This window comes from Fundulus heteroclitus, unplaced genomic scaffold, assembly GCF_011125445.2.
Source record: "Fundulus heteroclitus isolate FHET01 unplaced genomic scaffold, MU-UCD_Fhet_4.1 scaffold_86, whole genome shotgun sequence".
Classification (NCBI taxonomy): domain Eukaryota; kingdom Metazoa; phylum Chordata; class Actinopteri; order Cyprinodontiformes; family Fundulidae; genus Fundulus; species Fundulus heteroclitus.
In genome coordinates, this window is record NW_023397318.1 from 676,439 (window position 1) to 689,953 (window position 13,515).

General features: G+C 39.7%; 1 protein-coding gene across 1 annotated transcript in view; it reads left to right on the forward strand.

Annotated features, from left to right (window-relative positions):
• Nucleotides 1-9,100, forward strand: part of LOC105920333 — a 35,602-nt gene extending 26,502 nt beyond the window's left edge. The window contains exons 11-17 of the mRNA XM_012855904.3: nucleotides 154-276; nucleotides 800-928; nucleotides 5,015-5,207; nucleotides 5,301-5,425; nucleotides 6,254-6,444; nucleotides 7,485-7,618; nucleotides 7,746-9,100. Coding sequence (XP_012711358.3) covers nucleotides 154-276; nucleotides 800-928; nucleotides 5,015-5,207; nucleotides 5,301-5,425; nucleotides 6,254-6,444; nucleotides 7,485-7,618; nucleotides 7,746-7,978 — 1,128 coding nt within the window. The 3' untranslated portion in view covers nucleotides 7,979-9,100. The remainder of the gene's footprint in view (nucleotides 1-153; nucleotides 277-799; nucleotides 929-5,014; nucleotides 5,208-5,300; nucleotides 5,426-6,253; nucleotides 6,445-7,484; nucleotides 7,619-7,745) is intronic.
• The last annotated feature ends 4,415 nt before the right edge of the window (nucleotides 9,101-13,515 follow it).

Below are 13,515 nucleotides of genomic sequence, written 5' to 3' on the forward strand. Positions count from 1 at the left end.
TGTACCTGGTCCTTGGTGGGTTTGTTTGAAATTATCCCATTTCACAGAAAAGGAAGTAAGAAATCTTGAAACCAACATAAACCCGAGGTAATCTGACTGCATTACTGATATCCAGAATTTTTTTTACTTCTTTTTATCCCCCCCCGGTTGTAGATTGCAGATTTCAATATCCCTGTAGTGCTGGATATAGGCTCTGGTTTGATGAAAGCGGGATTGGCAAATCAACACCAACCAAACATTACGTTCCCAACAATAACAGGAGAGCCAAAATATGAGGTGAGATTAGTCGGTGTGTTTGGTTAATTTAATGTGGTTCAGTGCCCTTGTAAAACAACTTCAAACTGTTTAATTTTTGGATTTTCTAGTTGCATGTCCAGTAGTTTAATCAGGCATTACAGGAACAGTCTTTATAGAAATGTAAACTCTCTGAAGACAGTCTCACTCAGCTAGAACCCTAGAGGTTAGGGTCTGCCTGAATTTTAAGTACTGACCAAAGCAGAGTGTTGATTCAGTTTACCACAACTGAGCCGGACTCGCTTTATAGATTGATTGCAAAACCTTTACTTCAGAAAAGTGCCTTACAAAATATAGGTATTCAGTGTAGCAAGCACTTTGTCACATTGAAGTTCAAGGATGTGCAGCTTTGTCTAAGGTGTAAGTGCACACAAGCAAGCTAATTTCCAGAGCAATTTGGAGAATGATTAAGCAAATATTAGTAATTATTAGTAAGTTTCTTGCCTTTAGAGTAGCTGTAGCTCCAACTGGGTAAATCTCCAGCTGAATATTTTTGTTTTTGCAGGTTATAATGAATGGGACCTTGGAGAGGGAGATCTATGTTGGTGATGATGCTCAACAAATGAGGGGGGTTCTGACTTTAAAGCACCCCATAAAGAATGGGATAATTTGCAACTGGGACGACATGGAAAAAGTAGGATAACATTGTATGATTAATGAAAACTGCAATTTTCCTTTACTTTGTCTGACATTCGTCAAAGTTTTCCGACTTAGGTTTGCGTTTTTTTGCATTGCCAAAAGAAAACCTCCAACGAAAACTACTCCACAAAACATCTGGGCCTACATGAACCCTAATAACTCTAAACCGTGCTGGTGTGAGTCAGATCATTGTCCAGCTGCACAACCCCAGCAACTTTGAGCTTAAGGTCATGAACGAAGTTTTCTAAATCAAAAGAACCCAGTTTGCCTTAGAAAATGGAGTGGGCAGCTCTTTTGACTGTATGAGCAAAGTAAAAAATGGCAGCATTTTTTAAACCAGATGTTGTTTTGCAGAATGTGTTGAGAATGTACCATATTTTCTGGACTACAAGGCACACCGGATTATAAGGCACACTGTCAATGAATGGTCTGTTTTGAAGCTTTTCACGTATAAGGTGCACTAAACAAAACAGTCAGGTGCAGTCAGTCAAACTTTATTAAGAGTTCACAACAACTCTAATCATTGTTCAAATATTAATGAACATAATCATAATATGGTAACTCCTAACCTTGTTCAGTTGTGACATATATAGTCCGATATTGCTAAATCAAACGTAGGCGTATTCACAATAACTCTCAATTGTTCAGTTATACCACATAAAATACAACACACCATAATACACTGAAGATGAATAATTTGTGGATGCGGATTGAGCTGAAAAAGTCAGTGTCTGAGTTAAACAGTTGGGCGATTACGACATCCAGCATCCCTGTCCCTGACATCCCTGTCGTTATTATCAGAGTCAGTGTCTTTGCTGTTACCTGGCAGTTCAGTGATGATTCCAGCCTTGGTGAAAGCTTGGACCACAGCTGAGACTGACGCCTTAGCCCAGGCATCCACCATCCATTGGCAGATAGTGGCGTAAATCGACCTGGGCTGTCTTCCCGTGTTGGTGAATGCATGTTCACCTTGTGTCATCCACTGCGCCTACAGTTTAGCTTTGAATGCCCTGTTGACACCAATATCTAGCAGCTGGAGTTCTTTATGTAATCCACCTGGAATGATGGCAAACTCAGTTAGTTTGCTTCTCCATTTTTAACAGTATTGGTGAGATGGGCGTGCATGGAGTCGCAGATCAATAGGGACGGGAGCTTTGTGGAAACAGCCTTCTAGTTTCTTGAGAGAAATTTCTCTCAGCCAGTGAATTTCTGCAACACTGCATCATGGATCAGAAGTTCAATTTCACTGTATCGACTGTAATCAAAGATCAACTTTATCATAAGAATTCAACGCTTCAGTCTTATCTGTGTGTGTGTGTGTGCTTTCCGATGTGATTATTAGTCTTTGGCAGAATATGTATTTATAAAAGCAATACTTAATTTTTGCTAATTAGAAACCATATCAGTTACACTTTTTTTTTTTTTTTTTTTTTTTTTTTTTTTTTTTTTAATCTTAAATCAAAGTGTGCACAACATTTCCTCTGTTTTCTACCATCACGTTGCTCTCCCCAATGATCATCAGGGTGACATGTACCACAGATATAGTGTGACGTAGACTTCCCACACTGCATTCTGCTTTAACTGACAATGGCTATACCCACAAATGCACAGTAACATTTGAGGTGCTTTGCATTGAATTTTTCACAAATCAAGAATTTTTTATTGTCTGTCACCATGGAGAAATGTGGGTTGAGGCAGACACCTGCTTAGGGTGGACACAGATGCATGACACAAACTCTAAAACTAAGTCTGTGTCTATTTATTTTTTACATTAAAGCATACAAGTTTGTATCAGTCCAAGACACTAAGCTATATTATACACTGGAGTGCTAATATCCCGCTGTTAGAACAAGTCGCTTTAAAGCCACCAGCCGCCATATTGGTACTCCCTATTTTCCCCCAATAACTAGGGAATATGTGCGCTACAGCATCGAATAACGAGGATTTTCTCATGTTCAGGGGGCTTAAAACTTTTAAAATACTGAGAAAGTCATGCGCTGAAATATTTTGCATTTTATTTATTTATTTTATTATTTTATTTATTATTTATATTTCAGCCCATAATTTCCCAGTAGGTGATAGTGTTAGTACATCCACTGACTGTAGAATTACCTGTGAAACGTTTTCACACAGCCAGAAAACTGCTTATTGTTGCAACCAAATCCTATGGGATTCTGTGAGAGTAGGGAGTAGCAAGATGGCGGCCAGTGACTTCAGTTTTTGGGCAAAATCAGCACTCCAGTGTATAATAGAGATCAATGGTCCAAGAGGTCTGATATCAGTCCCTTTTTTAAGGAGGGATTAAACTTTGTTCGCAATGACTCTCAAGTGATTAAGTAATTTTTGTGCAGTAATCTTAAGGCTTCATTTACAGAAATGTGCAATTCGATATTCCGGAGAATAAGTGTGCAAATAGGCATTAAGAGTTGCGTTACTGTAAGTTATGATGGACCACAATCTACTCAGCAGGGGTCGATAGAAACAGAACCAGAAACTTTTTTTCCCCAGAGCTGTGAGGGCTGAGTTTTAGTTCTGGATTGGATGCTTCTGGGTGGGTGGGATCAGTCATTTATGGTTGAATGTTGGCGTGTAGGGGGCAGAACATAAGGCGGACACTGGTTCAAAAGTGTTCTGGTACAGCTGTGATGTTTAAGGGGAAATTGTGTGATGGTGTGCATGCACATTGTTTTATAAAGCCGATATTGTTTATATGCCATTTTTGTTAGCTCTTTTGTGCAGGTGGGCCATAAGAAGGGAGGTGGGTAGCTGGTTGTAAAGTTGTTTTGGTGGGTGGTGCAGATAGCCATTTTGTGTGGAGCTGGAGTGGTTAGGTTGGAGGTGTGAATCGCTGTTTTTCAAGGGAGCAGAGCATGCTTTTAAGGTATATAGATGTAAATGGGGAATTAAATTGGACCTGTGCAAAATCATTAATGTAGATATGAATCTGTGTTGAAACCAGTATCTATCGGTTTATTGCAAACATTCGATTTATTTGGCATTAAGCTTCTCTTATGAGTAGGGATGGAAAATATTGTCATTTTATGATGCCTACAATTATCATGATTGAAATATTTTTTGCACAGGGCTGTATTTAATTTTAAATAAGATATCTAAAGAATAAGAGCCTGATTTATTATCCAGTATAAAGTTCCAAACTCCATCGGTCAGATTTGGTCGAGGTTGTTATGACAGAGAAAGCGGTTAAGATTACATGAACTGTTGAATATCCTAAAGTAACCATTCAAGAAGATGAAAGCTGCAGTAACAGTTGACTGGAAGCAGACATGATGCAGCCATCTGAAAGCAGTAATTCAAGTTTTCTAATTTAACACACAAGTTCTGTTTTAGAACCATAAATCATTTAGGATCACAGAGGCAAGGAGTCATTAAAGCGCAGCATGTGGCTTTCTATCAATAATGAAAGCCTTTTCCATTTCCTAACAAAAGAAATCAGACTATCTACAACAATTTGAGTTCCACTTAATCTCAGTAACACCTTCTGATACATTATTCATTTTGGTATGCATGCAGCCAGGTATTCATGCGCACTCAAGGAGAATGCAGGTGAAAGTGTGAGTGCATATGACTCAGTGACAAAAACCACTCTTAACAAGAAAATGTTCAGGGTGTTATGCTGTGGTCAATATGTCTGTTAGCATCCAGCAGAACCAGACAAAAAATGGATGCAGCAATTCTTTCAGTTGTTCTTGACCCCGACTGACTCTGGTTTTGTGGTCGCTGGTTTAAAGGCCGACTGGGGCTCAAAAGATTTCTAACATGCCGTCTTGATCCACTGACCATTAAAAAGCACTGAAGAGATGAGACTAAGGATTGTTTTCTATCTACCAGTCTAATCTAGACTGGGGTGGCTTTCCTTTTTCTTCCTTTGGTTAAAATTTGAAATGGTCTGTCTATAATATCACTATAAATGTACATTAAAAAATAATAACACTGTTCTGTGATTGAATTTTATACATTTTGTTCAGTTTATAATGCCAAAATATACAATGGTGTCATTGTGGAATGTCACACCGTACAAAAGTGTTCTATCCTTGTGGCTGTCCTTTTTTTTTCTTTTTAGATCTGGCAGCACACATTCCAGCAGCTGCCGGTGGATCCTCGAGACCACCCAGTTCTGTTGACTGAGAAAGCCATGAACCCCTTGGAGAACCGGCAGCGCATGGTGGAGATCATGTTTGAGCATTTCGGTGTTCCCTTTGCCTACGTGGCCATGCAAGCAGTGCTTGCATTGTATGCAGTAGGGAGAACCACTGGTACTGCGGTCATTTAATTTATCTGCTTTTGGATATAATTTCTCCTAGCTGGAATGTTGCACCCAAAATCTAAATGCCTATGACTTTTTGTAGGTGTGGTGTTTGACTCTGGAGAAGGAGTGAGTCACAGTGTGCCTGTGTTTGAGGGCTACAGTCTACCTCATGCAGTCCAGCGCTTCCCTTTGGCTGGGTTAGATGTTACGCTGCAGCTTAAAAAGGTTTGCAGTGCTTCATTTGGGGTTCTTGTATAAATTTTGACATTATTTTTGTTAACGCACAGCTTAGCAAGTCTTATTATTATTTACATTTTTTTTTTACATTTAAAAATAAGGTTAGAAAATGTTTACTTGAACACAACACAGTTTAGTCAGAGCAAGGAGTGGATTAATTTAATAAAGTCCACTAAGTGAGATATGCCTTAACTGCTGGGTTTACATTTCATTCAGGAAATGTTACCAATCAGTCTGTCATACTAGAACAGCATTAGAAGTTACAGATCCCACTGTCTGTAGCGTAAACGCATGTTGGAAGATGGGATAGTATAGATTACTATTGTACATATGATCTGACCTGCATATGTAACCCATTCATGGTTGTCAATTATTAAATTGACATTTCAGAAGTAAATGAGAAATTTTTCTCTTCACTGTCAGAGTATGCTAAAAGTAAATATTTTTTACCATCAGTTTTTGTCCATCCTAAAAAGCTAGTCTTAATTTTCACACTCAGAAACAATTCCACCTACAAACACATGCACCAAGCATGATAACCTAAGAACCATGCAAATGATCACAGTTCGGGTTGGAAGAGGTGATTCTGGGCCATCGATAAACTGCTTAATAAAAACGGTTTTAGAGCCAAAGCTGATAATATTTACTTAATAAACATACTGCTTAATTTGGCAATTAAATATATACAATTCAATGTTAAGTAGCTAAAAAGGCGATTGGTGGCTGAAAGCAAAATAAAAATGAGTTAGTCTATTTCAAACAGCATACTTTTTTCTGCAGCCTTCAGAACGTCTTATTTTATGACTGTGCTTAAAGCTTCTGCAGGAACAGGGTGTCTGTATGCATACAACGGCCGAAGACCAAATTGTCAGGGAGATGAAGGAGAAGTGCTGTTGTGTTTCATTAAATTATGAAGCCGAACTGAACCCAGAGAGGTCATCCTGCAGAGAAATGCATTACACCATGCCGGATGGCCAGATCATTACCCTTGGCACAGAGAGATTCAGGTAACTGCATGTGACTAAGTGCTGGAGATGGACACTTCTGAACAAAAGCTTCTAAAGAATCTCTGTTAGTTGACTTAATTTAAACCGGACCTGCAAAGAAAACTCTAAATGTAATGTGATTGGTCTGATCCTCAAGTTCCAAAACCAAACTACTATGTGATGGTTTAAGCTGTGACTGCTGTTCATGTCTCAACCCCTGAAAAAGGTGCAAACAGGCTTATATCGGAGGCACCCGGGCTTTCATTCAGGACCTCTGGAGGCACCCAGACCTCTGCCTGGAGGCTGTGGTCCATCAGGACCAAAACTTCTTGCCTCAAAAATGACTTCTTCCCCTCTGCAGCTGGCTTCATTAACAAGGTCCCGGCCCCCCCACTGACACTTCCCCCCTTGCAGATGGCACAAATGTCTCCACATGTTAAATTGATTTGATGCACAAACCTGGCATTCTGCACATTTGTAAAGCAAAAAACAAATTTGTAACATTGAGGATCGTAGACTCAGTGGTGGACCAAGGAAACCAGTCGATGAAAAAAATACATCAAACTTGTTTACATTTGAAATTGGAAGATGACCAGCAGTGCCATCAGCTCACAACAGGCAGCGTGAAATATTTGCACGTAGCAGACGGTAGTCTGTTCACCGACTGGCTGGAGAGCAGCACAACACCAAAGCATGGTGGAGGTTCCTTGCTAGCTTGAGGCTTCTCCGACTGCAAACAAATGCAGTTGGAGACTTGGTCAGGATCAGTGGTGTCAATCTTGAGAAGTACAGGCAGATACTTATTCATCATGACAAACGATCATGGAGGCTTTATTTTTGCTAAATATGTATTTATGTATACTATATTCTCTCTCTTTGAAATGTGTCTGCAGAGAAAAGGACAGGATATTTACTTTTAATTATTTTTATAAAAACTATAAAAAATTCCTTGCATGTGCAAAATACTACTTGGTGTGTTTAAAAAAAAAAAAAAAAAAAAAAAAGCCTATTCTGTTTCTAAAGAACAATCAATGATTGAGTCAGTTTCCTCCTTCTTCCAGGGCACCTGAGATTCTGTTTAAACCTGAGATGATTGGACGGGAGCATTACGGAATGCATGAGAACATTTTCAAGTCAATCTTTAGGTCAGATATTGACCTTCGGCGCTCCTTCCTGGGCAACATTGTTCTTTCAGGTATCATTTTCCCATTTCTTAGTTTCACACCACTTTGAACTCCAAATCCTGTATAGTTTCTTTTTTCCTATAATTCAGTTTCTGTAAAGGCTTCCTATTGTGACCATTTTTGGATATCTGATCGCAGGTGGGAATACTCTACTGCCAGGCTTGCCAGAGCGGCTCCAGGCTGAGATTAAGAACCTGGTGCCAGCCGACATGGGAGTGAAGGTTTGCGTAACCAGCCCCAAAGACAGAGACTTCTTGGTGTGGAGTGGAGGAGCGGTTCTGGCCAACCTGCCCAACTTCGGCTCTGCATGGATCAGCCAGGGCGAGTATGAGGAGTATGGACCGCAAATTGTCTTCAGGAAGTGTTTTTGAGACACCTGAGTATTGCACTTAATAAATCACTTTTGACGCTTTGAAACTATGAGCTTCTCTGAGCCATTAGGAGCCTTAAAGTATGTCTGTGTGTCTCAGTCTTACTCCAGCCATCAGTGTGACCTATAGGTCTGTACTTAGAGTGTGTGTGTGTGTGTGTGTGTGTGTAAGCATTTGGATTTTTGGAGCTGCGTTGTGCTTTAAACTTCCCTAGATGTAAAGGTGGATATTTTGCCATGTTGGCTGTGAGTAAAATGTTGTTTTTTATGTCTTTTTTATATTTTCTAAATGTGTTTCAAGGTTAATATGTGTATGTTTGGAGTTCACGAAGGGGAAGTAAAGCTGGCCTTCAGTTTTCTGACTCCAACCACCTTGTGTTTTAAAACTATTTTTTAAACTCAATGTTTTGTGTGTAAGATGGGGTAAAAATTGGTCAATGCAGCAGTACTCCTGTTCAGCTTGCAGTCATTGTCATGAAGGATAACTACTTTTCTGTAAAATGTGTTGACATACTCTCAAATGTGTAGTTGTTTCTGGCAGCTTGTTCATCCCATGTGTTCCAGGTGAAAACAGTAGAACCGAGTTGGTGTTTTTATTAACTGGAGAAAAATAGCTAAGCTGACTCGGTTACAGCTGGTTTGGATAATAAAATCATTAGAGGACTCAACATTACCAGTCATGCGTCTGCTTTCTATTCCAAAGTTCAAAAGTATCTTTTTGCTTTTTAATGCTCTGCATTTTGATACTAAATCCTTTGTGGTGTTGGATGTTTTTTTTTTTTTTTTTTTTTTGATAGGGGCTTTGTATTTATTTCATATAATTTTGACCTGATGTCATTTATGCATGAGTTGCTGCATGTTTAAGTGTTGTCTTGTGAGTGGTCTTCAGAAGTTTGTTTTTTTCATGTCACTTAAAGTTCCAGCTGTGGAGTGCAAACATTGTGGGACTTTGCTGATGGACGTACACTGTGAGCCGTTTTACAGGAAAGTGTTTATCTGTTTAATCTGTTACTGTCAGGTAGCCAAACCAATCTCAGAAGTAACAAACTGAACTAAATTGAATAATTCTCACCCCAGTCATGTTTGTCCCATCAGTTTTTTTTAAATAAATACTTTATTCATACTCTGTTGTTTGAGCCCTTTGTTCTATTCTTATTGCTTGATTATAATGCATTTTAAAGTTGAAATTAAGCACAATCTTCATATAAAGATCATTAAAGTACATTCATGTCACTGAAACTTATTTGTAACATGCTGCCTCTTTAAAATGTTTAAAATTGAAAAGGAGTTGGAATTTAATTTTACTTTGTAAAAGTGCAAAAGAATAATCTTGTTGCATTAACATGGTTACAATCTAATGCCATGAATTTAATGTGAGCAAGGTTTGTTCACACTAACCATGTTTACATGCACAAAATTTCCCGATCGGATTAAAATGTATTCGGATTAAATAATGGGCTGGTACCGTTTATATGGGCATACAATCAATTAATCCAACCAATGTGCGTGAAAATATAATCACTGTCATGCGCAGTTATCAAATTCCCGCCCAATAAACACAGAAGTAATTATGTCTTTGCTAAACTACAAAAATAATAACTGGACTTGCATCAGGTTCTAATTACGGTAGAAATATCGCTGAGTAAGCAACCATTTTCAGCTATTTTATATTTTCAAACAAAACGGTTGTACCGGTCCATTGTGGTGAAGAGAGAGCTGAGCCAAAAGGCGAAGCTCTTGATTTACCGGTCGATCTACGTTCCTACCCTCATCTATGGTCACGAGCTTTGGGTTGTGACCGAAACGAGATCCCGGATACAAGCGGCCGAAATGAGTTTTCTCCGTAGTGTGTTTGGGCTCTCCCTTAGAGATAGGGTGAGGAGCTCAGTCATCCGGGGAGGACACAGAGTAGAGCCGCTGCTCCTCCACGTCGAGAGGAGCCAGTTGAGGTGGCTCCCTGGTGAGGTGTTCCGGGCACATCCCACCGGGATCCAGAGACCCAGTACACGCTGGAGGGACTATGTCTCCCGGCTGGCCTGGGAACGCCTTGGCCCAAGTGTCTGGGCAGAGGGACGTCTGGGCCTCCCTACTGAAGCTGCTAACCCCGCGACCCGACCCCGGATAAGCGGAAGAAAATGGACGGACGGTTGTTTGGAAGCCCTTATGATTTTTTGCTTCCCGACTTATTTCCGCCAACATGGAAATGCGTCACTTTTACGTTGGGTGTGCATTCGAGTCACATTCAATATAACTTGAGCCTGACAAACGCTTAAGTGCACGTTGATCAGATTATCAATTGGAATAAACCACACCTCATTTGGATTACAATTTCATTCTGATTGAGCTTAATCCAATAATCATATTCCGATTGGCTAGAATACAGGTAAAAGCCAGTAAATTGGAATATTTTGAAAAACTTGATTTATTTCAGTAATTGCATTCAAAAGGTGTAACTTGTACATTATATTTATTCATTGCACACAGACTGATGCATTCAAATGTTTATTTCATTTAATTTTGATTTGAAGTGGCAACAAATGAAAATCCAAAATTCTGTGTGTCACAAAATTAGAATATTGTGTAAGGGTTAAATTTTGAAGACACCTGGTGCCACAAACTAATCAGCTGATTAACTCAAAACCCCTGCAAAGGGCTTTAAATGGTCTCTCAGTCCAGTTCTGAAGCCTACACAAACATGGGGAAGACTTCAGATTTGACAGCTGTCCAAAAGGCGACCATCGACACATTGCACAAGGAGGGAAAGACACAAAAGGTTATTGCTGAAGAGGCTGGCTGTTCTTAGAGCTCTGTGTCCAAACACATTAATAGAGAGGCAAAGGGAAGGAAAAACTGTGGTCAGAAAAAGTGTACAAGCGATAGGGATCACCGCGCCCTAGTCAAGATTGTGAAAAAAAAAAAACATTCAAAAATGTGGGGGAGATTCACAAGGAGTGGACAGCTGCTGGAGTCAGTGCTTCAAGATCCACCACCAAGAGATGCTTGAAAGACATGGGTTTCAACTGCCGCATACCTCGTGTGAAGCCACTGTTGACCAAGAAACAGCGCGAAAAGCGTCTCACCTGGGCTAAGGAAAAAAAGAGCTGGACTGCTGCTGAGTGGTCCAAAGTCATGTTTTCTGACGAAAGAAAATTTTGCATTTCCTTTGGAAATCGAGGTCCCAGAGTCTGGAGGAAGACAGGAGAAGCACAGGACCCATGTTGCCTGAAGTCTAGTGTAAAGTTTCCACCATCAGTGATGGTTTGGGGTGCCATGTCATCTGCTGGTGTTGGTCCACTCTGTTTCCTGAGATCCAGGGTCAACGCAGCCGTCTACCAGCAAGTTTTAGAGCACTTCATGCTTCCTGCTGCTGACCTGCTCTATGGAGATGGAGTTTTCAGGTTCCAACAGGACTTGGCGCCTGCACACAGCGCAAAATCTACCCGTGCCTGGTTTACGGACCATGGTATTTCTGTTCTAAATTGGCCAGCCAACTCCCCTGACCTTAGCCCCATAGAAAATCTGTGGGGTATTGTGAAAAGGAAGATGCAGAATGCCAGACCCAAAAACGCAGAAGAGTTGAAGGCCACCATCAGAGCATGACACTTTTTTTTTTATTCCAATCAGCTGTTTATTCAGATTTAAGAGTCCATGTAAACGTAGCTAAATCCTGGCAAACGAGAACCAGTCCATACATTTAAACTCGGCCAATTATACTTGGTTCTCTCCACCTAATCTGTTTTGAAACATGAGGTTGTGATGTTCCTAACTGGAAGCGGTGGGGCCCTTGAATAAATTCCGCCTAAGGCTCCATGCAACCTTGGGCCAACCCTGCATCCATAGTTTAAATAATTCAAGTTGAAAATGGAGCAAGTCATGTTTTAAAATTTGTAATTTTTGCCCGTATCTGCAAACCGGAAATAAATATCCAGTTTACCTGTATAGCTTACATGTAAACCTATTAAATAGAATTAAACTGTCCTTTATTGGACCTCCAATGAGGAAATGATAATCATCTTTATTGTCATTGCAACATGCATTCAAACAAATTTTGTCCTCTGTATTTAACCCATCCCGTTGTGGAGCAGTCAGCTGCCACTGTGCAGCGCCTGGGGAGCAGTCTGGGGTTCAGGGACCCAGAGTGGCAGTCTGTGGGAGTTGAACTCAGAACCGGTTCCTACTACCCACTTCAGAATAAAGATGACAGGCAATATTAAGCACAATGAAATGAAGGAAAACTTTTGTAATGCTCCTTTTCTGTAAATGACGATTGGCCTGGAGTCTTCTTTTTGTACAGACCTCAACTTTAGCACAATGAAGGTTCCATCTGAATACCCTTAATGATAGCTTCTAGCTCTTGTTCCTTGGCCTTTCATGGGGTCAACAATAAGAACTCTTGTGGGGAGGAAAGGAGCTTCGGACTGCTGTACTGATTTCGGACAGGGCTGTGCTTATACATCATGTCACACAGATCATTGTGGGATGCCTTAAGGCTTATTGGTGCTAGGTTCCTAGGCAAAACTAGAAGTGAGAGGAAGCATACAGGCCTGCCTCCTTCCTTACAGACTTCACTGTTCGGACAGCACCTATGGTGACTGTTGACGCACTTCTGCTTTTGCTAAAGAGTCCTTATACTCAATAACAGATATATGGCAATTTACTTGGATAAAGCCTAAAAATGCAAAGTCCAGAGTTGATTATTGGTTAATCTGTCTCCACAATGCACTGTATAACAAACCTATTTTTAATCACTCAATTGAGAAAAAGGATTATTGGAAACTGAACTCATTTCTCCAGAAGAATGATATAGTGTTGTAAAATTAGAGAATTTATCCAAAATCTCACTAATAACCACCTATCTAAAATACAAAAATGGGAATTATTACAATTTTCTATTTTAGTTAAAATATTAGCCTGGGAGAAAAGGAAGAAAGAGTAACTTGGTCAAAACTTTGCTTGATTATTACTCTAGAGTCTAGAGTACATCACTGCGGCTACGTATATAACGTCCGTTTGATGCGGGTTTCACTGAACTATTATCCACAATTCATTGCTGCGTGTGATGTTTTGAGCCACAAGGTAAAAAATGACTAATGACTAATGACTAATCACCAATTTTCGTTTCTTAAAATGAACATGGTAGTTATTTCTACTTATAAAACTGAAATTTCCTTAAACTGTAGCAGCTATTTTATTCTATGTCCTTTGTTGAATTAGTTTGATGTATTTTCACTTTAAAATGTCTGAAAGCACAAAGTAATGTAATGCTCATATGTTTTATCTGAAAGTGTGTTTCTGAACAAGTAAGCAACTAGTGTTTCCTGTGTGTGATGAGGTTTTTACCGCACAGCAGCTGGCGATGAAGTTGTAAAAAATTCAATAAAGAAAGTTATGAAAAATATCAAATGTCATTATTATTACTTCTGCAACAAAAGAAAAACAATGCCGCAAGGTGCTATGTTTAATGAAACTCGCACAACACATTTCATTTAGTTATTTCATATTTATTTTGGGAATATATTTAACAATATTTTCCGTTCA